Genomic DNA, 27,927 nt, shown 5'->3' with positions numbered 1-27,927 from the left:
GTTTAACATTTGTGCAATTTTTTTCCTGCTTTTCAGGCCCTTTTCGTAACTAATTTTCTCTCTCCCCCGCCTTTCGCGCCCAGAGACAGCCAGCTGGTCTGTACCAAAGTTACCGGTGGGGACACAAGGAAACGACCAAACTTTCGAAATTGTTCTTTATTTGCACGAACGCAGTAATAACATATTAAATGTGTTACTTAGTAAATTAAAACTTGGAATTATTGCCAGAATTGATATAATACGGATTGTTATTCCGCGTTCCCATGTGGATGCCTATCGTTATCGCCCTGTTTTTACATCTTAGTATGATCCATTTTATCCCGCCCCCGCCGCCATTTTCCATGTTTTCCTCCACTGCGGAGTAGCTCACCAATTTTAAATGCAGAAACTATAATTTTTGAACAAGTGTGGGCTTTTACTTTCATTCCATCTCCATTTACGTGGAGCTAATCAGTTAACTCCTGATTCAGACAAGGAGACGCCCGAAATAGACGAACATGTACATCAAACAGGTAAGCTAGCGACACGAGTGTGTCACTGTTGCTTGCTTTTACTGGGCCGAATGGATTAGCACTGGTACTTTGTTGAATGAACGGTGATACAAATACGCAGTTTTAGTGCAAAACCTAGTTGTTTCATTTCGGTAACAAAGTTCAGATAGAAAGTTAAATAAATGGCCACCACGCTGAGGTTAACCAGAACGGCATAGAAGGTCCTGCCTTGAATTGCCCGCCCCCTTTTGAGGACGCTAGGTGTAAGCTAGCTGAATATTCAAACCTTAAATAAAAGCCTACTTTTCGATTACAGCTTTCTACGTGGCCACGATATTTGTTATCTGGCCCATTTATATTGTTATGAAAGCAGTTCATTTAGACTATTTGGTGCCTTCTCATGTAGATGCATTGACCGTCCATGATTCTTTGCAGGTTATCATCCAGGGGTTCCGAAGTTACCGGGACCAGACTGTGGTAGACCCGTTTAGTCCCAAGCACAATGTCATCGGTGGGTATTGGATCATTGACCTTTATTATACAGTATTATATTTTGGACAGACACTTGGGTTGTTATTTGGATGATGATATTCACGATTCCACATAGGGGAACAGTCTTTCCCAACATTTATTTAGTCAAGGCTAGGGCTGCCACAAACGATTATTTTGCTAGTTGACAAATCACCAACAGTAGTCGCGATTAGTCGACTAATCAGAACATATCTTCGCTGTCCTGTGAAAAACATTAATGTCCTTATTATTATTTTAAATTTTTGGGATCTCTGTATTCAGTTTCATCCCATAAACGTATTTTTTTTGTAAAATAACAAAAATGGACACAGGACAGCGACAATATGTATATAGCAGCATATTGCACCGAAAAACGGCTTCTCTTTTTAAAACCATCATTACTTTACATTTTGAATTCTTTAAAAGTATGTATTAAATTAATAATGAAGACAATTAAGATTATAGTACATTGAACTCTGATTAGATTTTCCAGGTTGTATTATAATTTCTGACATAAATTTATGGTGATATTGTGGCTTTAGAATTTTTTGCTGTGAATCTTTAGTGTATATTAAAATTAAACCAAAAAATATGCAGAGTAGCACTAATAACATGAAACTATAATATTTCCTTCTTCTTGGGGACTAAGTCTATTTTAAAGTAGGTCTAAAAGGTAATGAAATCAGATAAGTAAAATTAGGAAAATATCCAGAAATATCATTGGGCACCAGCCACAACATGCTTCCTTTTTAAATGCTGCTTTATCACTGCCGTTGTGCGGTTGAGATGCGCCTGAAGTGTCAGGTTCTGTTGCTAACACGGATTAGCCATGACACTACACTACCCATACTGCTTTTCTTTCCATCGCGGATGACCCGGATGAACACTGCTGCACGTGCGTCACAGACATGACATCCAGCCCCGGCAGAAGTGAGAGCGGAGGCAGTTTTTGACAAAAACAGAGCGCCAAATAAATAAATACCTAAATAAACCACTCGTCAACTATTAATAATAATTCTCGATGGTTTTGATCGTTGACGTCACGGCACATATTTAAAATCGGAACAATTGAATAAACATATATTGATGTATTAATTATTGTCCCTGGCACTATAAATCACTGACCTAGCTAGATGAACAAAGATTTTAAAAAAAATTGTAGAAGATAACGGTTTTAGACCAATGAATTGAATGTGGATAATTTCCCGCGGCACACCCGATGATCTCATGACACACTGATGTGCTAATGGCAAATACGGGTTTATTTGATTTTTTTCCCCCCTTTCGTTCACAGTTGGGCGAAATGGATCAGGAAAAAGTAACTTTTTCTATGGTAAGTGGGCCACTTAGAATAACAGCTTCCATCCATGATCTTGTTAGAGCTGGGGTTCATTGTTTATTTCTCTCCCGCCCAGCCATTCAGTTCGTGCTCAGTGATGAGTTCAGCCACCTCCGACCTGAGCAGCGCCTGGCCTTGCTCCATGTACGTATCTACACAAGCAGGGCTGGACTGGCACACACAAAAAAAAACGGCCCTGGCATTCTGAAGTAGGCCCGCCAGGCTGTCTCAACGCTTGACCACCACTGTCTACCATATAGCTCTGCCACTGATGATCGTTCCAGTTTGCCGTCTATATTGAAAATGGATTAATGGGCTGCTCCCTCTAAATTGTGGGATGGTCTCTTGAAGTAAAATAAATAAATAAATAAAATGGCATTACCTGCAAGTAAGATTAACTTTAGTAGTCATGCAAACATAAATTTTCCTCTCCTGTTTTTTTTCTAGGAAGGAACTGGTCCTCGAGTCATTTCTGCATTTGTGGAAATTATATTTGACAACTCTGATAACCGGCTGCCGGTAAGACTGAGGTCACATGTGTAGTTATCGCCTAGATAAATACTGTTGTTGATGATTTTCTTACTTTTGCCCGTACAGTACATATATTTCCTGTATTGCAACCTTGAAATGTACTGCACGCTGTTGGAGGCAAAGTTTTCATGAACAAGGTCATTACCCAAGTTAGAAATTAGTAAAACATTTTTACTTCATTAGTGAATTTGCAAGTTTTTAATTGATTAACATTGAGAATTACAGTAAAATGTTTTTTTATATTAGCCAATAGTTATCTTTGTTTTAAAAATTCTAACAAAAAGTTCAGGGAGTTCCCAAGGTCATCAGCATGTCTTAAAAAGTTAAATGAAAACTTAAAACAAGTCGATACCGAAAAGAAAAGAGAGTTCCTAGGTTCATCGCATCTCTTATAAAGTGAATTGGAAATCGAAATAAATAATTCCCTGAGGGTACCGCAGTTTTAAATTGATGTTTCATCATCGGTCAAATTTTTTTTAAATGGCACCCAGTGTTCATCAAAATGTCGAATATCGGCACCAATAATTGGCCCGGCCGATAATCGGTCAATCTTTAGTTTAGGTTGTACTGTTCTTTACTGTATTGTCTCTGTTTATTAATATTTCTGGGCTAAATACAGTACTGTACATAATAAGTCAGGCTTCACACATACTGTACTACTCACTCAAAGTAGCTTTAACAGAAAAAGATTACCTATTTTATTGTAAAAGTGCATTTATACTAACTCATATAAACATATTGAATAACATGACACACATAAGCGTAACCCTGTACATAGCAACAAACATGTAAAAAAAAAAAAAAGTTTTCTGCCTACTGCATATTAGACCACGAAAGCACTACATTGTAAAATCATATTGGCATGAATGTGCTTTTGCTAACGAATGGATATCAAAGGTGAGATGAACAGCTAATTGTGATTGTGTCTCCCTCCAGATTGACAAAGAGGAAGTCTCCCTTCGTCGAGTCATCGGTGCAAAGAAGGACCAGTATTTCTTGGACAAGAAGATGGTGACGTAAGTGTTTGTGTCCCTGTTATCACAGCAAATGTTGGCCACACTGAATTCATGTGATCACATGTTTGGTGGTGTTTGTGATTGGTGCAGTAAGAATGACGTCATGAATCTTCTGGAAAGTGCCGGCTTCTCCCGCTGTAACCCGTACTATATTGTCAAGCAGGGCAAGGTGAAAAAGAAGCGATGGTTTGATCTCCAACTTGCTCAAAACGTCCTAAATGCTTTCCAATATCATGTTGAAGCTACATTGATTTGTCATTATAGTGAGCTATTATATTGTAAGGATAGGGAATGCGTAATTATTTCAATGTTTGATGCAGATCAACCAAATGGCCACAGCACCTGACTCTCAGCGTCTGAAGCTGCTGAGGGAGGTGGCAGGAACAAGAGTGTATGATGAACGTAAAGAAGAGAGTATTTCGCTCATGAAGGAAACAGGTGTGTTCTAAGTCATTTTATTTTATAATTAATTTCCCCTAATATAGGCAACAGACACATCTAGTGGTTAGAATGTCTGCATCTCAGTTCTGAGTTTGAGGTTTTTGAGTCACATATTTGGTTTCTCCCTGTGTCGATTTGCATGTTGTCTTCATCCTTATGTGGGTTCTTGATGGCTACCTGCCTACTGCTCTAGAATTCTTCCCACATTCCAAAAAACATGCACTATAGGTTAAGGATGCTAAATTCCATAGGTGTAAATATGAGTGTGAATGGTTGATTATCTCTTTGTGCCCTGCTATTGACTGATGACCAGTCCCGGCCACCTCTACCGTATTTGCTTACTACCTCCAGCTTGAGTGACTGATAATGAATGAATGAATGAATGCTTTAACATGATAAAAGTCATATTCTTAGTGGAACTATTGTTCTTATTATTGTAACATGGAATTATTATATGTTGCCTGTAAAAAATGAAAGCGAGTCAGTTGAATTTACAGAATACATACAAGTCATGGCGCATGGTCAGGATGATGGACGTTCGATGCCACTTTTTTCCCGACCGATATGCTACTAATACCAAATATCGATACCACTAGTAAACACAATTCTCCACCAAAAGACCGATGATTTTAAAGAAAGACCTATATATCCCAATATATTATTTCTCCTTAAAATTGCATGAAGTTAATGGCAACTTTATATCCATATAATTTCTTGTCCCTAATCGTAAAACAGCCACGGGAGGGCGGCCGATAATGGTATCGGTCACCGCCGTGAGTACCGATACCTTAAAATAAGACTGATATTGGCACCGATACCTGATATCGGGAGTCACCCATCATTGTCAGGTTGATACCACCTCTCAATTTGAGTCAGGAAAAACCCTGCTGTAACCCAAAGTCAGCTGGGATGGGCTCCATCTTATGGAGCTAGGCGATCTTGCAAAAATTGAATGTCACGATTTTTAAATGATAAAATCACGATTTCGATTTTATCATGATTGAGTGCGCTACTTAACCACACTGATTGGCTGTCAAATTGGGGCAGGCTGCATGGCTGTCTTTTTCAGTCAGTTGCAGAAACTTAGCTGCCGGTCAAATTTTGCTGAAATGCTTTACATTTACGATCAGACTAGTCCACAGAAAGTAAAGCAGACCATCATCAGATCTCTCAATGTTGCGAAACAAGCTGCCACCAGCTGCATAATAGAATATTGCAATTAGGGATGCACGACAATATTGGTGGCCAATAATTAGCGGCAATTACCGACCAATTTGACGTCATACAGATAAGCCGTATAATGAAGAAATTGGACGATAATTATCGTCAATTATCGACCAATTTGCAATCATTCAGATAAACCGGATAATAAAGAAATCAGCCGATAATAATAGACATGCCTTGTGGTCCATCTGTTGTGGTTGTGGCTCAAGTTGTGCCCAACTTCTCAACCATTCCTCTCTCCTATGGTAGTGTTGCATATTTGTGATGTCATAATGCGCGCTTTATTTATTGTGAAAATTCTTCCCTCGCAGTTTTTTGTTTATTTTTTTAAAACACAACAGTTCTGTTTTGGCAAACTCAAAATGAGTTACTGGTTGTCTTTAAATCAGAGATATCAATAAAATTTAGCTTCACAATGTTTCAAAGTATTTGTACATCTTAGACTTATAGTGGGATTCAAAAGTATATTTGTATTTAAGTTAATTTTGCAAACAATTATCGTCTTTCTTATCGGTTATCGACACTGGCACTTTATAAATTATTGGTTTATCGGTATCGGTTGAAAATAGCATCCCTAATTTCAATAATTTATTTTGGGTTGGCTTGATGTTCTATTGAGCTTTAACCTGGATATTAAACAATACTATTCATTTAGTGTGTATTATAGCCAAGTAATATAATAACAATGATAATAATTAATAATGATGCATGTGTTCATTAGAGGGGAAAAGGGAGAAGATCAATGAGCTGTTGAAGTATATTGAGGAGCGTCTGCACACTCTGGAGGATGAGAAAGAGGAGCTGGCTCAGTACCAGAAATGGGACAAGATGAGAAGAGCTCTTGAGTACACAATCTACAACCAGGAGCTCAATGAAACGCGTGCCAGATTGGATGAGGTAATGTGCCCAAAGCTCACTTAATGGCTTTGTTTGTAAAGGTGTGTTTGCTAAAATACGTCACACCATTGTGCAACTAATTGTGTAAGTAGTAATAGGTGTAGTAGCCATTGAAATATAAAACGGTGGTATTTATGTCACAGATTCTCTTGTGTCGATTAGTCACTTATTTTTGGGTGTCTATTTTTTCAGCTTTCTTCCAAGAGAGAAACATGTGGAGACAAATCCCGACAGTTACGTGACGCTCAGCAAGATGCCAGAGACAAAGTTGAGGTAAGAACATCAAAATAAACTACCTAGAAATGAGTAAGATATTATAATAAAAAATAAAACACAGGAAGTAAAACGTAGACAAGTACTTTTTAAGAAAAGCTTCATTTGATGTTTAGGTGCCATCTGTAATACCACAGCAGTGGTTACTAAAACGGAAAAGTAACAAAAGGTTATTTTGATACATGCAACTTTTTACACCAAATTTGAGTGTTTGTTGGAAACTTGGCTGTAGCCGCTAATATTCACACTCCTACAACCGGCTGGTGATGCACTGATAACAAAGGCTTTATTGTGATCGCTGTTACATTGGTCCTAAGTAGTAGACTAAAAAAATTTTTACTGGTTGCCCTAGCAATAAACACACAAGAGGAGATCAAAGAACCTACGCAGTTCAGTTTGTATGCCAAATATCAATAAAGTAATTTAATCCTTTCAGGAGAAATAAACAGAAGTTACTCTCGTAAATTAATCAAATCGCCTTTTTTTTTTCCTGCCTTCATATAGGAGACGGAGCGAGTTGTGCGAGAATTGAAATCCAAGATCTCTGCCATGAAGGAGGAGAGGGAGCAACTGTCGGCCGAGCGCCAGGAACAGATTAAGCAGAGGACCAAACTAGAGCTGAAAACCAAGGACCTGCAGGATGAGCTGGCAGGCAACAGTGAACAGAGGGTATGGAAGCCTCCCATCTGCGTCACTCTGCTTACCAGCGACACTTTGCCTTCCTCTGTATCACTGCATGTATCCCCCCTGCTATCACGTGCACAATTATTCTTTTAAAATAAGTCGCATAGCCTATGTAGCAAAGGTGTAATTTAATCTAACTTTGAACCCTGTATGGTAATAATGAACTATTGAGTTTTATTTCCTAATAACTAAGCTTGTGATTGAAGAAGAAGAAGCAGCAGCATGCATAAATCCCACTGCAAATCTTTACTGGCATGGGTTTGTGTGCAGGGCTGGTATGACTCATTCTCAGTATGGCCTCGTATTTGTGGGCACGTGTGTGTATGAAGATCATCATAAATAACAGCTTTATTGGCTCAGTCTTTGTGACAGCCATGATGGGTCCCAGGCAGAATGCTGGTTGGTGGTGGCTCAGCACCAGCCAAATGTTACTGGCGCAAAATAAAAAAGTAACGCCTTCTGGCTGCTGGCAATGCGGCTGTAGCGTTGGCCAACTGGACACGTATATCAGTAATTTATTTGTATTTTTTTTATAGATCCACTATTGTGTTGTTTTCAGCTTTGTGTATGAATAACCAACTCTGTCTGCTCATACTGTATAATATGCACTATAGCACATACAATATACAAAACCTATTGGCAATGTATTTGCAATCACAGTGCATTGTAGCAGCCTTGTTGTGAGTTGCTTGTCCTATATCTCTAATACATAATCATTAGGTACTGTTAACACAGTGATACACAGTGCTTCCTATACTTACAGATAGCCAGTAGGCAGCTATTTGTTGGCATAGTTACAAATAGTTTTTTTTTGTGTGTGTGTGTTTTTCTTTTTATTATGTAAATTAAGCCTAGTTTGTTTTGGCTAAAGAAATCCAACCAAGCACAGTAGATATTTTTGTTATAAATCTTTAAATATGAAGAAGCAAGCTTGGGGAATTAAAAAAACCTGTTTTATCCATTAAAGAAACGTCTACTGAAAGAGCGTCAGAAGTTGCTGGAGAAAATTGAGGAGAAACAAAAGGAGCTGCAGGAGACAGAGCCCAAATTCAATATGGTGAAAGAAAAGGAGGAGCGAGGCATCTCCAGGTAGGGATGACTCATTCACCACACCGCAAGTTCCCTGAGCAACTGGGGAACAGGCCTCATTTCATGAGTCAGTCTTCTGATTCTAAAGATGCGTTCACACTGCAGGCAAATGTGACCCATATCGGATTTTTTTGCTCAAATGCGACCTGTATCTAACTTTTTTTTAATGTCAGTCTGAACGGCTCAATTCCGATTTTTTCATATCTGACCTGGCTCACTTTCATATGTGGTCCTAGATCGGATACGTATCCGAATTTTTGCAATGCGACCGCAGTCTGAACGGCCCGCACGGCTTGGGAGACGTACGTGAATTGGCAAAGTATATTTATTTTGCATATATATATATATATATATATATATATATATATATATATATATATATATATATATATATATATATATATATATATATATATATATATATATATATATATATATATATATATATATATATATATATATATATGTGTGTGTGTGTGTGTCAAATTATATTTGACTTTCATTTAATCCCACTTGAAACATGAATTATAAAGATGACATTTGTGGAAGTGATATTAGTAATTTAGCCACGCAGACGGCTCATTTTTATTTATTTATTTATTTATTTATTTTCATGGAGAGCTCAGTATTGTTCATTCTGTAATTTGACCGATTTGACACGTCATCAACATTGCTCTTTTAAAAAAAAAATATATATATTAATTTGTATTTTGTGTGTGAGTGTGTGTGATTGTGTACTCATTAGTTCACCTAAAACCTATTAAAAATCCCATACCGTTCACCTAAACCGAATACTTCAGAATCCAGCTAGAGTCGTGAGGTTGTCAGGAGACCCGAGGAAGGATCAAAGGAAAGTGAAATCCAGCATGAGTCTTTCACCAACCCCAGAAACATCTACATTCCAACCAATTAGGGAGGCCTCAAGAGACCAAAGGAGAGACTGAGGAAAGGAAAGATAGACCAGAGGAAGAAGCAGATTGTGTTTCAAATTTTCAGTGCAGGAAATGCACAAACATAGCTTGATTCGGTTACTAGTTTGGTCAGTAAAATGTCAGAAAAAAAAGTAAAAAGTGGTTTTTGCTTTTGTTTTTTGATTCAACACAAAAGATAATCAGTCTGCTTCCACGAAGGACTGTAAAAATGTGTGAATGCTTACTGGACTTAATTTCCAAGGTTATGGACCATTATAAATGAAACCCGGTCTAACCTTTATCGCATATATTGTTATAGTTAAACTCTAAACAGAACTATAAATCCATATCTAAAATGCTGGAAATTATCTCTGAATACTTATAGAAATATATCAGCATAAATAACAGATGATGGAAACATTTTCATCTCCATTTAGACTTGCACAGGCTACACAGGAGAGGACGGATCTGTACGCCAAGCAGGGCCGTGGCAGTCAGTTCACCTCCAAAGAGGAGAGGGACAAATGGATCAAGAAAGAGCTGAAATCCCTGGACCAGGCCATCAATGATAAGAAGAGGCAAATTGCTGCCATTAATAAAGATCTGGAGGACACTGAGACCAACAAAGAGAAGAACCTAGAGCAGTATAATGTAAGGAATCATTTTTAATATATAATAGTGTGTGTTTCTATTTTCTATTTTTCATACACATACAGTGGATGATATAAAAAGTCTAGACACCCTTGTGCAATTTATTGTTGTTGTAAAAGAAGAGATCAATATAAATAATGTTTTCCACCTTTAATTTGACCTAAGACCCATCCAACTCAATTGAAAAAACTAACAAATCTTTTGCTGTGGGAGATTGCATAAGTTTGCACACCCTCAAAATAGTTTTGGGGTAGGTTTTTTTATTTTTATATGTGGCAATATTTGCCCAATTTTCTTTGCAAAAAATCCTCCAAATTATGCGATGGTCAAGCCATTGTTTTTTTCAATTACAATATTATTTTTATGCATGTTTTGGGTCATTGTCATGCTGAAAAAGGAAGTTTCTCTTTTTCCTCTGCTTTGTAGCAGAATGCTTTGTTCATGTCCAGCACTTTTTATGCAGCTATGTTTGTTTTTTTATGGTTGGTTGTGCTCTATAAAGTTGAATTGAGTTGACCTTTCTTTTTTTTTCTTTAGAAACTGGACCAAGATCTAAATGAGGTGAAGACCCGTGTTGAGGAGTTGGACAAAAAATACTATGAAGTGAAGAACAGGAAAGATGAGCTGCAGAGTGAAAGAAAGTAAGATTCATGTTGGACTTGTGGCACTTAAAAGTCTAAATCACAAAGTGAGGATTTAATATTGCTCACTCAAGGCAAAACATAATGAAAAAGTCAACTTAAAAACATGAAACGACAAAACAAAGCTTTTCTAATGAAGTAAAATGCACATTGGTTTTCAAGATTGATTCAACCAGGTGATGTCTTTTGCTGTAATGCATTTTAGTTCAGTGGGTCAAAGGTATCATAATGACTGCATTAGCAAAAACACTTCAATATGAACTTAACTGGAAACTCATACAGACAATCAATACAACTTAAATGTCCCCCAAAAAAGGTCAATGATTTTGTCTCTGGGGACATAAGTGTAAATGTGTGTGTTTGTGTGTCCTTGTGCACGTGTCTAGCTACCTGTGGCGCGAGGAGAATGCAGAGCAGCAGGCATTGGCGGCCAAACGTGAGGACCTGGAGAAGAAGCAGCAGCTCCTCAGAGCCGCCACTGGCAAGGTCTGTCACTCGCGGTGTAAGCTTGACAGTGACGTTTGTTATACAGTAGAACTTTGATTTAACTGACTATTAGGGGCGAGGGATCGTCCGTTACAGCCGATATAAATTAAAAGCTAACTATAAACCCAAAGCTATTATAACCCTGCTTGCCGCAGTATCATTTATCAGCCTCGTGACTCTGGACTTCACTGGTTAGAGACTTGTCCTGCTAACCAAGTCATGCAAATTAATCGCAGCTCAGGAGTAATACTGCACCTGTGCACCATGAAAGTGATCTTATCAGGCCATAAGAATACACTCCTGACTCATCTTTCCTCAGCATTTGATGGGCTCTTGGCCTTTAAAAAAAACAAAAACAAAAAAAAACAATAATGAATAATGTATTTAACATAGAGCTGGGCAATAAATCAAATGAATTCGATACATCGTCATTTAAAAAATCGAATGGTTAAAACATTTCTAAATCGTGAAATAGAATTTTGTCTTTTGGATTATTGAAAGCTGTTCTTACGTTGTGTTACCTTCAAATGTTTTTGTGGCAGAGTGCTGGATGGGTGCTTTACAAGACATGTTTACAAGACTATTTAATTTTGGCATTTAAGAAAAAACTATGAATGTTAAGTTTATGTCAAAACTAATTTAGAATCATACATTATTGTTGTCTGAACATTTTGCACAGGAATTATTTCTTAATAAATTAAACCTTTAAATAAATGTTTGTTGGGTTTATTAGATTAAAATCGTAATTGTCCTGAATGTCTGTAAAAAGCCATATCGCCCAGCCCTAATTTAACATTGTGTTTTCTTCCCTCCAGGCTATCCTGAATGGCATTGACAGCATCAACAAAGTCCTTGAGCATTTCCGCCGCAAAGGCATTAACCAGCATGTGATCAATGGTTACCATGGCATCGTTATGAATAACTTTGAGTGTGAGCCTGCCTTTTACACCTGTGTGGAGGTGACTGCTGGTACCAGGTGTGTCGTGTTGTTTTATTTAACCATTTCCTCATTAATTTAACTATTTCCTTACATTATAAAACAAACAAACAAACACTGGCACTCAATTTGGAGGTTAAAAGTGAAACATTTGGAGAGAATAAAAGTCCCCATCTCAAGAAGCATTCTTTCCTTTACTAAGAAGTAAATTATGACACAATGACACAAATAATAGCTAGAACGAGATAGCATTACAGTGGACCATACTTGCAGTTAGGCACCTATGGATTTTTGTTCAGTTTTGTTTTCAGTCTTTTAAAAAAAAAAAAAAATTAATTGTTTGTTTTTGTTCTTTTTGTTTGTTGTTTTCTCATTTTCAGACTGTTCTACCACATTGTGGAGACCGATGAGGTCAGCACCAAAATACTATCTGAGTTCAACAAGATGAATCTCCCTGGAGAAGTCACATTCCTGCCCCTCAGCAAGCTGGATGTCAGGGACACCGCCTACCCAGAGACCAACGTAAGCACTTGCGCTCATATAGTTTAGTTTCACACAGTCGGTTCGCCCATTAAACAATTATAGGCAAATACGATTGGTGCTGGGGCCTTAAGGGGCATCACAAAAGTGGCATAAAAAAAAATTCACCATTTGATGCTAAGCAAAACTATGACATTTCAAATGTTTTTGCTGGATGTTGCTGAGGGCACTGTCTTGATTCCTTCTAATTTAATTTCATTGCATTTGCTTCATAAGAGGTAGAATTTCAACCCAGCCATAATATTAGCTAATTTTATGAAGCTGGTTGTTGGAGCCTGTCCCAGCTGTCTTCGGGCAGTAGTTACACCCCAAACTGGTTGCCAGCCAATCGCAGGGCACACGTAGGCGAGCAACCATTCCAGATAAGCGGTTCAGATAATAGCTGGATGGATGGTTTATAACCATAGAAACCTATTCCTGTCCAAAAAACATTCTTAAATAAAAACATTCTTAAATCAATTCATCTTTCTATTTTCATAAGTATCCTGCCATAAAATAGTGTTTGACTGCCTATGTGTAGTATCTTCCCTGCGTTCATACAACCTTGTATCAACCTTGCATCAGGATGCCATTCCGATGATCAGCAAGCTGCGCTACAGCCACACCTTTGACAAGGCGTTTAAGCACGTATTTGGGAAGACCTTGATTTGTCGTAGCATGGAGGTTTCTACACAGCTGGCCAGAGCTTTCACCATGGATTGTATCACTCTGGAAGGTACGGTCAAAAACACTCCACAGTCATAGAAACCACGAGGTCAGTTCCAAAGAAGCAAATCAGTTGAACATGTCAAGAGTTTTAACATCTGTTCGACCTGGTAGGTGACCAGGTGAGCCACCGTGGAGCTCTGACTGGAGGCTATTATGATACCAGAAAGTCTCGGCTGGAGCTGCAGAAGGACATGAGGAAGGCTGAGGAGGAGCTGGGTGAGCTGGAGGCCAAGCTTAATGAGAATCTGCGCAGGAACATTGAACATATCCTTTTTGATTTGCAGTGCTCTGAAAATGCATTTTGAAGCTGTCTGTGGAATAAGAAGTGTGCCAAATAGTGTTAATTTCGCGAAAACGAAAACTAAACAAAAACCTTCACACATTTTTCACCGGACTAAAACTAAACTAGACTAAAACCCTCATTAAGAAACAATAACTGGGACTAAATCAGTATGCATTTTAGTCAACTAATGAAGAAAATGATCTTCACTTATGAAAAACTAACCAGCTATTCTGTGAAATGGTTAATTTCAAATCTTCCCTGAAAAAAAATTCAATTTATGTTGAGTGATTATAATTTTATAGCACTTTTTATGAATATTTTTGCATTAAGTACAGTATCTGCCATTTTGGACAGTCACGTGATCATCGTGACGTGTTGCGTGCGTAAACACGCATATATGATATTGTCGCTAATGGCAACAAAGCCAGTCACGAGTTATTATTGCAGACATCAAAGGTGGAATTATGCCTTATAGCAAAGAAGCACAGCCATGGAGGACTCGGCAAAAGATTTGTATCCAGTGGAAAGACGGATGAAAGTGGCCGACTCATTCAGCCGGCCAGCTCATAGCGAGTTGAAGTTGGGGACCGTCTACTAGTTGCATGTTACAGAGGCTCAAATTTACATTGTTCACCCTGTAAATGTAATTTGTTGATGGTCCCTTACCTGGACTGTAAATATCCGGGTGACTTTTATTCTGCTAGGCCAAGTTACAAGCTTTTGCCCACATTAGGAGAGGCCACCCCCACACGGAATAACATGAAACCTGACGTTCTGAAGATTTTATTCTGATCAGAATTGGCGCAGTAATTGGAATAGAAGACGGCCTTTTACGTGCCCATTACGTCAGCAAACTCCCATTGAAATGAGCGAAGGTGGCTGTCGTTTACGCACGGGATACGTCATCACAATCACGTGACCAGGATAATGGGGTTCACCACGACATGTTCTTATTTTGATACTTAATCGGTTTAAAAGAGATTTCAGGGAATAAGATGCCAGAGATATTTGCACTTTTACTCTTTGTACACAATGACTAATCCATTACCGGAAAATGAGTTATAAGTCTTGCATCGCTTTAATAAAAACTGGACTAACATCTATATTAATTGATTTTGTTAAAGGCCTCATAGTACGAAAATGCACTTTAGTGGGGTTTTCCATCAATAATATGCATCCCCGGACTGTCTTCAATCCAACCACGTATGAAAAAAGTCCGTCTGCTACTTTATTTTATTTTATTTTTTTAGCTTTCTCCTCCTATCTAAATTGTGTGCTTCAAACAGTCAGATTAAACTTCCGTAACCGTTTGATGTCACTAAGTCACGAAAGTGCACTCGACCCCGCCCCCTCGTGTTAGTGGCAATGCCTCTAGTAAAGGTTTGTCACGGCCACAGAAATTCGAGTAGCTAGCTGCTCATATGCTCCGTGGAGAAAAATGGAGAAACAACTGTCAGGAACAAGTGGTTGCTTACTTTGTCCGAGTCTTTGAGAAGACCGTTGATTAATTTTATTTTTGAATGATGTGTACCGACAGCATTCACGGTGAAAAGTTGAAAAAATAAAAAGTAAATTATAGTTATAATGTAACATTAATCCAATAGCTATAACGTCCGAACAATAATGTTAATCAGACCGCTATCTAATGCTGGTTAATTTACTAGTTCATAGCATAGAGCCATAGTAGCCACATGTTGATATATTGTAATGGTATGTGAATAATTTTTATGTGAAATAGTTTAGATCCGAAATGTTCCACATAATCTGCTGACAAAAAAAAAATACAGTTAGTCCTGACTAAAACGTTGACAGCTTTTGTTGACTAAAATTAGACGAATAAAATTCTGTTTTCTTGGACTAAAATAAAAACTAAAATTGCTAGATTTATAGTCGACTAAAAATTGACTAAATAAAAATGGGGTTTTTATACGAGGTTGACTATAATTAAAAACTAAGAAGCGGGACTAAAACTGAGACTACATTTAGAAATGGAAGATAAAATTAACACTAGTGCCAAATGATCTTTTCTAAAGACAGATTTAGAGTTTGTATTTGGGTTATTTGTAAATGTGTTCTTTAAATATAAAGCTAATATCAATGGGTTGCGGAAGGCAGAGTATAAAGTTATCTAAGAATACTGCATCCATGGGAAAATAACCTGGATTGTAAATTAAATGGGCAACTGTGTTTTAATATTGATTGGTGCACTATATAGAGGAACAATGCTTTATGTCCGAAAAGCCTTGTAGGTTTTTTCTGTGTGCACGTAAATTCTACCCTGACTCGTACATATATCGGACTTTATATTTTAAGAATGGTTTAACATTTGGATTATGTACTGAATCACAAAGCTGGGATGTCGCAAGATGCCTGAGGTAGGTAAAGAAGGATTAGGAAATAGTAGGTCATATTGGACCGAGCCACAATGACTCACTGCTGTCAGAGCTGGAATGCATGTCAGGATAAAATAAAGAGAGGATTTGTGTTGCTTGTGCAGTACTTTTTCATGCCATGGTCATTTTTTCACGCATTGGCATATCTGTCGTGAATCAGGTAATGCATGAGTGTGCATAGTTAACTATAAACTGGTTAACTATATGCGAGAAGGCAGGCAGTGGACCATTGACCAAGTCATGTGACCTCATCTCTCTGCCGCAGTGGTGAGTCACAGTTGACATCAATTATTTAAAAGCCCATTGCTGTTTCTTGTCTTTCCGCCTCTGCCTTGTCTAACTGTGAGATTACATTGATTCACTCCACCCGTCACTTATATTTAAGTGTCCAGTCTGTCTTCATTTTGCTGAGACAGACAAGTAAAAGAAGTCATGCTCAGTCGGTTCAGCACTTTCACAATTTTTAGTCTTGAATTTGTTCAATATCACATGTCATGTGAGCATCATGTCATGTGAGAATCACATGTTCAACATTCATTTCATACCTTTCGTTTTCACTGAAGGACCAAACCTACATAGCCTGGAACATAATTAAATCAATTAAGCCACCATCTTATTGATCTTCGTGCATTAATAGAGTTCACTGAAGCTGTTGAGTGTAGAAGTCATGGACAATCAATAGTGCTGTCTGTTCATTAATTTAGCTTTAAGGTGGCAGGGTTCCTGTGGACCCTTAAAAAGCCTTAAGAAGCATTGAATCCATACATTTAAAAGCAAGGCCTTAATTGGCAGTAAAATGCCAATCAAATGAATCTTTGAAATGTCTTAAAAGACGTAAACACATGGTAAATTGTCTCAAAATAACTTCATAATCACAATAGCAGAACCAACCAAACTGATGTGATTTTAGTGGGGACTCTTTTAAGTAGATAGATGTACGTCATTTATGTACTAGCAACTTTAGAACCCTGGATGAGGATGTTCAGTTACCCTAAAATGTTATCTTTGATGGCAGAGAGTGTGAAAACCCAGTTTACAAGCTTTATTGGGTGTTATGTCCCTCCCGGCATTTACAATTTTTCCTTAGGGCAATCAATTCTCCAATGTTTTTCACAATGTTGCACAATATTACTATTGAGACTTCCTTAACTTGTGCTTTCACGTATCAACAATGAGATCGACCAGCTGATGAACCAGATGCAGCAGATTGAGACACAGCAGAGGAAGTTTAAGGCCTCTCGTGACAGTATTCTGTCAGAGATGAAAATGCTGAAAGAGAAGAGGCAGCAGTCAGAGAAGACTTTCATGCCAAAGGTGACCAAAATTACCTTAAAATTCCATGTATAGTATATCACCAGGAGTTGTGGTCATTTATACCAAAGTCAAGGCTTCATTGTCACGGTAAAAACTGTAAGGTCATTTGTTAATTAATTCATTTCATGTTTTGTTGACAGCAACGAAGTCTTCAGAGTCTGGAGGCCAGCCTTCATGCCATGGAGTCCACCAGGGAGTCACTGAAGGATGAGTTGGGCACAGATTTGCTCTCCCAGCTCAGCCTGGAGGACCAGAGGCGTGTGGACGACCTTAATGATGAGATCCGACAGCTTCAACAGGTGAGGGGAAAATGAGGTTGAGTGCTGGAGTTCATTTTTATGAAAGATTTATTCTTGCCTCCTTATTTCTTCTTTTTTTTTATATACAAGAGTTTGAAGGGGGGCAATATTTTAACTGATGATGGTTGATTTTGTGGATTTTTATCACTATCCACTTGCGTGCTGCATGCCAGTTAGTAACAGATCCAGGTTTGGCAGAGCTGTAGCTGTCAGACCTTGAAGTTTGTTATGCAAGCATGTATATCAAGGTGAATTTTTTCATTTACTCACATATGCTATTTATAGCTAGTTGCTTATGTGATTATCTATACCAAATAAATTGAAGGTGGGCATGTTTTGGGAGGCCATATACCACCATGCAGTTCTAAAAATAAATAAATAAAATAAAACTCTGGTAAAAAGGTGTCCATGGCAATTCCTATTCTGGAATTAAACTGACTGATCAGTTTATTGTTACCAGACAGATAGTCGACTGCTTGCAACATTACTAGAATTTAATTGTTTCTGACTAAAATAAATAAATTGCAACACCGTTGTTGCCTTAATTTTGCCATCTTCTTCATATTCCCGCTGTTGCTAGTGCATTTAAAAGGAGCAGACAGCAGCTGTGTGTGGGAGGCTGCTGTGATCTCTTTTTTTTTCTCTGTCATCCTCTTTCAGCTCTCACCTGAATAAACTCAAATTGTCCCCTCTTGAGTTACACAACTTCACCCACACAACCCAGAGCCTTTCATGCTGTTTCTGCAGTGTTTGCACTTCTTCTGTGTAACATAATGTACATTTTATTAAAATGAATGTTACCATGTTATTAATTTAGGGTGAATAAATGGGGTTGCTGCTTTCACAGTTATCAAATCAAGACCAGCAGCACAAATAGCATTCCGTTTTTTTGTGCCACCCACAGGACAACAGACAACTGCTGAATGAGAGAATCAAGTTGGAGGGCATCATGACCCGAGTGGAGACGTATCTTAATGAGAATTTGAGGAAGCGTCTTGATCAAGTGGAGCAGGTATGGTGTGCGTTCAATGTCCTGTGTGAGGGTGGGGAGGGGGTGGGGGGGATTATTTAATCCCCTGCTAAATTCTATGAGCTTGCTCACATTTCATTGAGTAAAATATGCATTTCAATCCCCTAACAAAAGACAAGTTAAAATGTTCCATACTTTTCTTGTCATCAGACTCAGGAGGGATTTTGGCCCACTCCACTTTGTTTATTTGCATGTAATTCAGATCACAGTCTCAAGTGGCCACTAGAGGTGCATTTAAATGCCAGGTGTTAAACCTGTGTGTTCATAACTTTTGATCAGAACAACCCAAATACATGTATATGTGTTCTGGGCAAGGACTTGAATACATTTGCATGTTCATGTAATGCACAATAGGGACTTGTATGACAAAGACTCTTATTTTGATTTGTAAACACAGGAGCTAAATGAGCTGCGAGAGACCGAGGGAGGCACTGTACTCACAGCCACAACATCTGAGCTCGATGGCATCAACAAACGTGTCAAGGAGACACTGGCCCGATCAGAAGGTATGGTCACGCTACAGTACATAAAACTGCATTCGACATGCAGTTGATAGGTGCATAGTAGTGTGACTGTTGTCTTAGTCTTACTCTGTAAACTAAGAAAACCAACCAAACAGTAATCATTAAACCTTAAATCTAGAATAGAATGATATACATTTCATACTCAAAACTGAGACCTACTCATATGTAGGAATGTAACGATATTCAAACTAGGGCTGGGCGATATGGACCAAAACTCATATCTCGATTTATTTTGGCTTAATATCTATATACGATATATAACCCGATATATTTTTTCCCCGCAAGAAAATTTTCAGTCAAAGCCAAATATGACATGTCACAAGTAGTTTTATTGAAACGGGATATTTCAGTAAATAGTGGCTAAATCAAATGAATGAATAGTAAACGGGTTTCTTCACCTGGTTCATGAAAATGCTTAGTTGTTCAAATAATAAAATGTAAATTATAAATGCTGCATAACTATTTTTCAACTAAATCTCTGCAAGGTGCACAGTTAAATAAAAATATCTTAAATAAAAATAGCCTATAAACTATAATCAGCCAATCTTTTTTCTGAAATCTATTCACGATAAAAATAAAATATAAATGGTTTACTGAAATAAAACTATAGAATGTCTTCTCCTTTCTGACAAATCTACAGATGCAAATAAGGATCATTACAAAAGAACAAAATATGACAAACCCTAACTAGTGGACGGTTTTACGATTGGGGCTCCTGTAGCGCGCAGCTTCACACACTTTATACTTAAGTTTGTGGCACTGTTTAGACGATGAAAAGTATTTGTATTGCTTCCACCCCTCGCTAGAACTTGTCTATCGCACTCCTCTCAGTGTAGCGAGTGGGGTGAGTTCTTGCTAGCCGGTCGCTAGCCACATTCATGCTCATCAACTCCTCGTTATCAGGCTGCTCTCTTCTTCTTTTTATTTTTCTTCGAGACAAGTGCTTCACAACTACTAAGCCCCCCCCCATGTACGAAAGAGAAGGGGTGGGGGCCATACAGTGCAGTGAGACACTGACAGAGCACAGCAGAAGTGCAGCATAGCAAGGATCAGAGGGCAAGTTTAAACTATATCGATATAGACAAAATAGTCTAATTCCATATCTCGTTTTAAAATATATCAATATCATTTTTATATCGCCCAGTCCTAATTCAAACATCATGATACGATATCATGATATGAATGTCACAATGCGATAATAATCTCAATATTGTAGGGAGGTTGGTGATACAAAAAAGTCACAATATTATAAAAAGATGAGCTCATACTAAAAAAAAACATACAATATTGTGCTTTTGTAAATGACGGCAATCGATGTGAACAACCTACAATCTCTAATAACATTTAACTAATTCACTCCCAGCCATTTTCACTAAAACAATCCCCTTCACTCCCGGCTGTTTTACTGGATTTTGACAGATTTTGCCAGGCCCACAGAATATTGTGTTCTATTGCTATAAAAACATGAAACCTACCATCAGGAAAAAAAAAGTAGATTTCTATCTGTTTCCCTTTTCGCAGCAATTAGCATTAGAATATAGCTAAGTTTCATCATTATTCACAAATCTATTTAGAATTCTGAGTAAATCAGGGTTTTTTCAACATGATCCTTTTTCCTATGCTCTGCTGCCACCTACTGGCTGTTTGTGTAATAACTACAATTTCTTTAACCGTTCTTTGCAGTTGAGAGGCTGCATCTAAGCCTTCTGTATGCTCTAGTCTAACCCCCCCCAGGATAATAAACGTATAAATATGTCTTTGGCACATTTAAAATAGAATATATTTATACACATTGAGTTCGTCCACATATTGACTTGGTTCACAAGCATATAACCTGCCCCTTCATCAGACCATTAGCGTGGATTTTAAACATAGAAGGGCCAAATAATGTCTTGTTAAAATTAAACTGCACTAAAAAACTAGCCACCAGAGGATGCTGGAACTGCACAAATTGAAATCAATCTGACTTTTTTTAACAGACTTGCTGCTTTTAATATCATATCATGATATGACGGCAACGATGTACTGTGGCAGTTTTAATATCGCAATATCACAATATTGCCGTTATCGTTACATCCCTACGAATATGTCATCCCCTAGATCTGGACACCTTGGTTGACAAGACGGAGTCAGAGATCAAGGACCACATTAAGAGCATGGATCGTTGGAAGAACATAGAGAAGGAACAAAACGATGCAATCAACCATGACACCAAGGAGCTGGAGAAGATGACCAACCGGCAGAGCATGCTGCTCAAGAAGAAGGAAGAGTGCATGAAGAAGATCCGGGAGTTGGGCTCGCTACCTCAAGAGGCTTTTGAAAAGTACCAGACTCTCACACTTAAGCAGGTATTAGCGTCGCGCCTTCACTTGCTCAAAACGTGTCAAGGAAATGTCTTCCTAACCAATTAAAAAAAAAAAACATTGCTTATTGATTGCTTATTATCAGTGATGCACCGAATATTCGGTCACCGCAAATTTTCGGTCGAAATAAAATTAAAGCCGAAAGAATATGGCCGAAATAGGATGCTGTTTCCTGCAGTGCCTTCCCCCCCTTTTTTTTTATAAGAGCCCATCGAACGCTTCCACTTTTTCACCGGCATCCCGGCTAAATACTTTAGCTAGCACTATTGCTGTCAACAATTTATAACACGGTAACACTTACCGCTATCTCCGGGTGGCGACAGACCTGTACAGGACGCTGTGCGTGACTTTGCAGTCCGTTCCCGAAGCCGATAAGCTGTTGCGAACAAATGTATTTATTTATTTTTAAACGTTGGTGAATATAATATATGGAAAACCTTGTCCCGCCGCATGCATCCGTGCCCGCCTGTGCGAACGACATTAACTATAAAGTGCAATCGCACCGCCAGAAAATGCTCAACCCTTGTTTGGTGTTTAATGTACCATTAGCCAACATGTCAGCAGTGTGGGCACATTTCAATTTATATTGTGCTTTGTTAAAATGCCAGTGTTAAATAGATCTTTTATAATAATATTATAATTGTAATTAATTATAATAAATGCAATGATAGAATTTTTTTTTTCCGGCGTTTCTGTTTTCGGCCAAGCATTTTTTATTTTGGGTTTCGGCCAAGCATTTTCATTTTGGTGCCACAGTACCACATCTCTACAAATAGCCCAAAATATAAATATAAATTTTAAGAGCCCAACAGCTGATCAAAAACAGGGTAAGCCCCAACAACTTATTGCCTTCACCCGCTAGCCTCTAATTTCTTAAGTAATTTTATCTTTTTCCTGGGCTAGAGGTTTATATTACTAGTACTTTTGAAAATTCTAACTGATCTCACTTCGGACATATATGCCTTTCCCTGATTGGGGGGAAAAGTCTTGTCCTTTTTGAAACTGAGACGGACTTCTTCGGTACTGATTGAATGCAGTCTACTAGTTTAATACACACTCAAAAATTGGTCAAATTACCTTTAATTATCTTATTAATAATTAAGTGGATTCTTCTTTGAAGACACTGACCATGCTAATGATTCCTCACAATAACTGTCGATGATTTAACAAGGTAGGAAAGTGATTAATATCAATATGCACTTTGAACACTTTGTTTCTGTAAATGTCTGTTTGCCTTTTCAAATGATCACTTATGCAATATTGCTATGAAGTCCCAACGACACATCACTTGTGAGCTATTTTTAGAACAGGCCCACAGACCTTGTTGACCCCTAACAGAGAGAGATAGCATATACAGTACTGAAGTTTAAAGCTTCTGATCCAAAACTGTTAAAGTTGCATGGGTAGTTTAACTTGTGAGTTTCACTGTGGTTATTTTTACCACTCTGTTAGTCCTGCACTGGATTCCAATATTTACAAGAAGCCTTATTTGTTAATAGGCTCACACCGAATTTTGCGTTCTTGTTTGCTTTCTTTGTATTCATTAGCACCGTAAGACGCCAAACAAACCTTTCAAAATGGTCTTTGACCAAGTCGATTTTTCTGCTCCAATTGAGTGACCGGGCAATTAAAAAATGAACAACTGCTGAAGTCTAATGCGGCAAAGACAGCAGAAGCTCCCCTCGGGAACGAGGCCTGATGCCTTCGCCCACCCACCCACTCAGCAGTGACTCAGATACGAGTCAGTGCTCAGCTCGTAACCTCTGGGGGCTCAGACTGTGACTGAGTGCACTTGGCTGCAACTTCATTAATGTCTAAGCATGTACTCTTGTGTGTGTGTGTGCTGTTTTCCTTCCTTGACAATGCTGAGAATAGCCTCACACTTCATCAAACAGCCCACATAATAACTCTTTCTCCGTGGAAGCAAGGCCATTGATTGTAAAGTTGATCAGAGATATGATGGACAATTCTCCTCCAATTAATTTATAGTCCACGGGGTTTAAGGAGTGTTTTTAGCTCAAGTATCTTACTAAGGCAGCTAAACTTGTTTTCAGAAGATGATAGAATCTGACCATGCCATCTTAACTCATTACAACATACCACATTTGCTCCCATGCATAATCCAAGTCATTTGTGAGTGTAACTACTTTTACTACAGAGTTGGCGTGTTGCGTTAAGGTCTTAACATACATGGTTTCGAGGTTTCGAACCATGCACGATAAACTAGTTCGCTGAATAAGTCATTTTTCATTAAGTAACACAAGAAGGCACACTCGGATACCGCCATTTAATTGTTTCATAATTATGTCTTATATTTACTATAATTATGACTTTACTACTGCTTTAGCATGGATTAGTGGTATTTAGGTTTAGTGGTAGTATTTCCTCAACTGTGCGCTGACTGTAATGTCCTCAGTTCATAAACACGCTATTGTTTGTTGATAGCCCACAAATGTGCTAAATTACTTGCTACATGTTAAAACTGCTACCAATGAAAAGACAGCGTATATTTATTTTTCTTTTTTTTTACTCCTCTGTAAAAATTCGGGTAGCTCACGGTGTAAAAATGTGTCATGATAATTTGGGATAACTGATCATTCTATTCTTTTCATTGACCAGTTGTTCCGTAAACTGGAGCAGTGCAACACGGAGCTGAAGAAGTACAGTCACGTCAACAAGAAGGCCTTGGATCAGTTTGTCAATTTCTCTGAGCAAAAGGAGAAACTGATCAAGCGTCAGGATGAACTGGACCGGGGTTACAAATCCATCATGGAGCTCATGAATGTCTTGGAGCTGCGCAAGTACGAAGCCATCCAGCTCACGTTCAAACAGGTACTGTTCTCCTCAAATAAGTTCAACATCGCAGTTGGTTATCTGACCCTCGTCTTATCTCGCCCCTTGCAGGTGTCAAAGAACTTCAGCGAAGTGTTCCAGAAGCTGGTGCCTGGCGGCAAAGCTACGCTGGTGATGAAGAAGGGAGACGCTGAAGGCAGTCAGTCCCAGGATGAAGAAGGTGGCGCGGACAGCGAAAGGGGCTCCGGGTCACAGAGCAGCGTCCCCTCTGTGGATCAATTTACCGGAGTGGGGATCAGGGTATGATCTTCCTCTTCTTGTAATCCATTCTCTCCAGATTGACCTCAAATAATGGGTCTTTTTTTTTTGTAATAGTTGTGAAATATATATATATATATTTTTTTTTAAAGATTATGACAAGCTTTTTTTCCCCCATTATGTACAATATATCAAGAGTTGGCCAGTGTTGTATGTTAGCTAAAGCCAATGTCAAAATGTACTTGCAGTGATAAATAGGGCTGTCACAAGCAAATCATTTTAGAATCAATGACCCTATTGGTTATTGACTTGAGTAATCCCGTCTTGTATTGTGCTTCTGTGTTGCGGCGTGCAGGTGTCTTTCACAGGCAAGCAGGGCGAGATGAGAGAAATGCAGCAGTTATCTGGAGGTCAGAAGTCTCTGGTGGCTCTGGCTCTGATCTTTGCCATCCAAAAGTGTGACCCCGCCCCTTTCTACCTTTTTGACGAGATCGACCAAGCCCTCGACGCCCAGCACAGGAAGGCTGTCTCAGGTACACAAGCGGCGATTTCACACAAACATTGGGGGAACGTGCCATTAACTCTTTGACTGCCAGACGTTTTCAAAAACGGGTTGTCCCCAGTGCCAGCCGATTTAAGCATTTTGAGTGATCTTTCAAGGTCCACAGAAAATGTTGTGTTTGGACTATGGAAACACACATACTACCAAATGAAAGATTGGACTCTCATCAAAGTTTGTTTCTACCTTATTCCGTTCTTCAGTAATCAACAATAGAAAATGGTTACTTTCACCGAAAGTTTTGAAACAAAAAACGGAGAAAAAGAGCTTTTTGTGAAACGATGTTATTTCATGCACTCTAGTGAATTGTACACTTCTTTTTGTCCATGAATGATGCCACAAACACCTAAATAGTGCTTTACTTCTGTAAAACGCTTTCACCAACAATGAAAAAGTGTTTTTTGATTGCAAAATACGTTTATTTCCATTCAACAGTGTAACAATTTGACAAAACAATTTCGCAAACCATTTACAAATGTGTGCAACTGTGGTACTACTTACAATTATGTGGATGTTTCAAATACAGTTTTTCTTTTTGTAACGCTTTTGGTCTTTGAAAAAAACGGCTCGGGCGTGAGCTCCTCGCGACCGGCCGCCATTTTTCCTTTGTTTTCCATTCTGATCTCCTGCTCGACGCTCTAGCTCTGCCTCTACTGACGCCCACCCGATCTTTTCAAAAGAGAGTCATCGCTGCCCTCTAGGGGCCAAAAATAGTCATTAGGCTCACGAGACCTGCTTGAAACTTTCAGGACAGCTCCGCAAGCCTTCCCAGCACCCGTTTCAAAAAAAAAAAAATTTAAAAAAATGGGAGGACGTCTTTTAACGTCTTTGACGCTCCTCCGTAGGTTTTTGCAGAACGTCATTTAACGTCTTTGGCAGTAAAAGAGTTAACATGGATGACATAGTAACGTTAACATATTTCTGTTGCATATTCAACGAAGACATGATTGTTGAGTTGGCCGGCCATGCTCAGTTCATCACTACAACCTTCAGGCCTGAGCTGCTGGAGTCTGCGGACAAGTTTTATGGAGTCAAATTCAGAAACAAGGTGAGCTGGGGCGGGTGTCCGTGGATCCTTAAAAAGTCTCAAAGTAGACTTGTTTTTGTGAGTTAGTGGTTAGCACATCTGTCTCAGTTTGGAGGTTTGGGGTTCGAATTTCTGCACTTAGACCTATTGGGGGGAAATGTTTCTGCTCTGTACAGTACATACCATTCAGGCTATATTATTAGAGTCCCTTTTGGTGAAGGAGATGAACAGATTTGATAGGAGTGACCTTAAAAATGTTTGGTTTGGTGTGCTTAACTTGCAGATCCCCGGTGAGCTTCTTTCTCTCATTAAAAAAACGATTGCTTCTTCTGAGCAATAGCAACAGCGCCCTCTGCTGCCAGGAGTGATTGTAACACTTTGTCTGAGAGCCACCACTAGATAAACAGTACAGGAATGGGGATTATATGATATTACATCATTTTAAATTTGTTTTGTAATGAAGATGATTGTAATCAGTCAAGGCCTCTCATATTCATTGACTTTTTAACGATATGTGTCACATCTATGTCCTTATTACACACTGAATTATTCAACATTCAGTTGAGCCAAGCATCATCATGCTGTTGTGAAAGCAAACAAGAGTAATCACTGTCACGCTTTCTCATCGATTATTTCAGATTTTGATGACCGCTGCACACATCCCTCATAATCTTTGTTCCCTGTCAATAGATTTTGTGCCCCACAATCAAAACTGCTTTGTTTGGGACTATAAAAGAAATATCTTTGTCGGAGTCTGTCAAACAGTCCCTAATGGGTGTGAATTGTTTTGTTTTTCTTTTCTCTAGGTGAGTCACATTGACGTGATTACAGCAGAGCAGGCCAAAGACTTTGTGGAGGATGACACCACCCATGGTTAATGGTCGACTCCTACTCTGCTTCTTCTGTGTTCGTAAGGTTCAAAGTTCACTGTTACCTTCTTAGCTGTTCACCGCGATTCTTAATCGGATTGGACTGAATTTGTATGACTAAAACGTTTGGAGTTAAGTAATGCAGGAATGCTTTACAAATGTTTCTATAACTTCAACCCGTTCCAGCCTTTTAAACTACTTGTCCCACCTACTGTTCGTTATTATATGTTTGAAATTAGTGGCTCTTTTCTATAGTTGATACCTTGTGTAATTTTCTGTTTTAGTATACAGTATTTATATACATGTGATGAATTGAATTCATGCAAAACCATACCAATGATACCATTTTTTAAATGTCCTCATTGAATTTGAACTTGGAATCCTCCTGTTAGATTGAATTTGCAATGTTTTATGCTCCTTTTGTTTGTAATAAATTGGAAAAAAAAGAAGCAAAAAGCCTCGATTATTTTTTATTTCTTTTTTTCAACATGCGCCTCCTGCTTCTACCATTAGATGGCGCGGTTCTATTGTAGCACGTGGTTGCTTTTACACAGTTCCAAATAGTAAATGTCAACTCTGATAAAAATGAAAAAAAAATGTATCACATCACTGGAATAGTTGGACTAAATTTACTGAGCACATGAACCCCTTTTTTGGGTCAACTATTTGCAAAGATTCAGAATTAATTGCATAAAATGTCCACATTTCCAAATGTCACCTTTTAATTTGGAGCAACTGTTTCAGTATGTTTTGTATAGTGACTCACAGTTGCAGTGATGCGCTGTCACTGCTCCTGTGGCGTTGCGTTGTAGGTGGGAACCCGACGTTACAGGCGTGCTCCCACCC

At 38.5% G+C, this 27,927-nt stretch overlaps 1 protein-coding gene across 1 annotated transcript; it reads left to right on the top strand.

Annotated features, from left to right (window-relative positions):
* Positions 1 to 327: 327 nt before the first annotated feature.
* smc3 (structural maintenance of chromosomes 3) lies at positions 328 to 27,538 on the top strand. The gene is made up of 29 exons (XM_077571300.1): positions 328 to 512; positions 927 to 1,002; positions 2,296 to 2,334; positions 2,417 to 2,484; positions 2,788 to 2,859; positions 3,808 to 3,887; positions 3,978 to 4,056; positions 4,208 to 4,325; positions 6,274 to 6,449; positions 6,642 to 6,722; positions 7,227 to 7,391; positions 8,374 to 8,495; positions 9,844 to 10,057; positions 10,595 to 10,698; positions 11,085 to 11,184; positions 12,000 to 12,160; positions 12,502 to 12,643; positions 13,226 to 13,376; positions 13,481 to 13,633; positions 17,208 to 17,359; positions 17,500 to 17,658; positions 18,563 to 18,670; positions 19,086 to 19,194; positions 21,313 to 21,560; positions 24,195 to 24,407; positions 24,480 to 24,668; positions 24,982 to 25,159; positions 26,127 to 26,233; positions 27,019 to 27,538. Exons 1-29 carry the CDS (start codon positions 498 to 500, stop codon positions 27,088 to 27,090), a joined length of 3,651 nt encoding a protein of 1,216 aa, XP_077427426.1. The 5' UTR covers positions 328 to 497; the 3' UTR covers positions 27,091 to 27,538.
* The last annotated feature ends 389 nt before the right edge of the window (positions 27,539 to 27,927 follow it).

The sequence above is a fragment of the Vanacampus margaritifer genome, chromosome 7 (genome assembly GCF_051991255.1).
Source record: "Vanacampus margaritifer isolate UIUO_Vmar chromosome 7, RoL_Vmar_1.0, whole genome shotgun sequence".
NCBI lineage: Eukaryota > Metazoa > Chordata > Actinopteri > Syngnathiformes > Syngnathidae > Vanacampus > Vanacampus margaritifer.
Note: the sequence above shows the minus strand (reverse complement) of the source record. Positions and strands in the feature narration are given on the sequence as shown.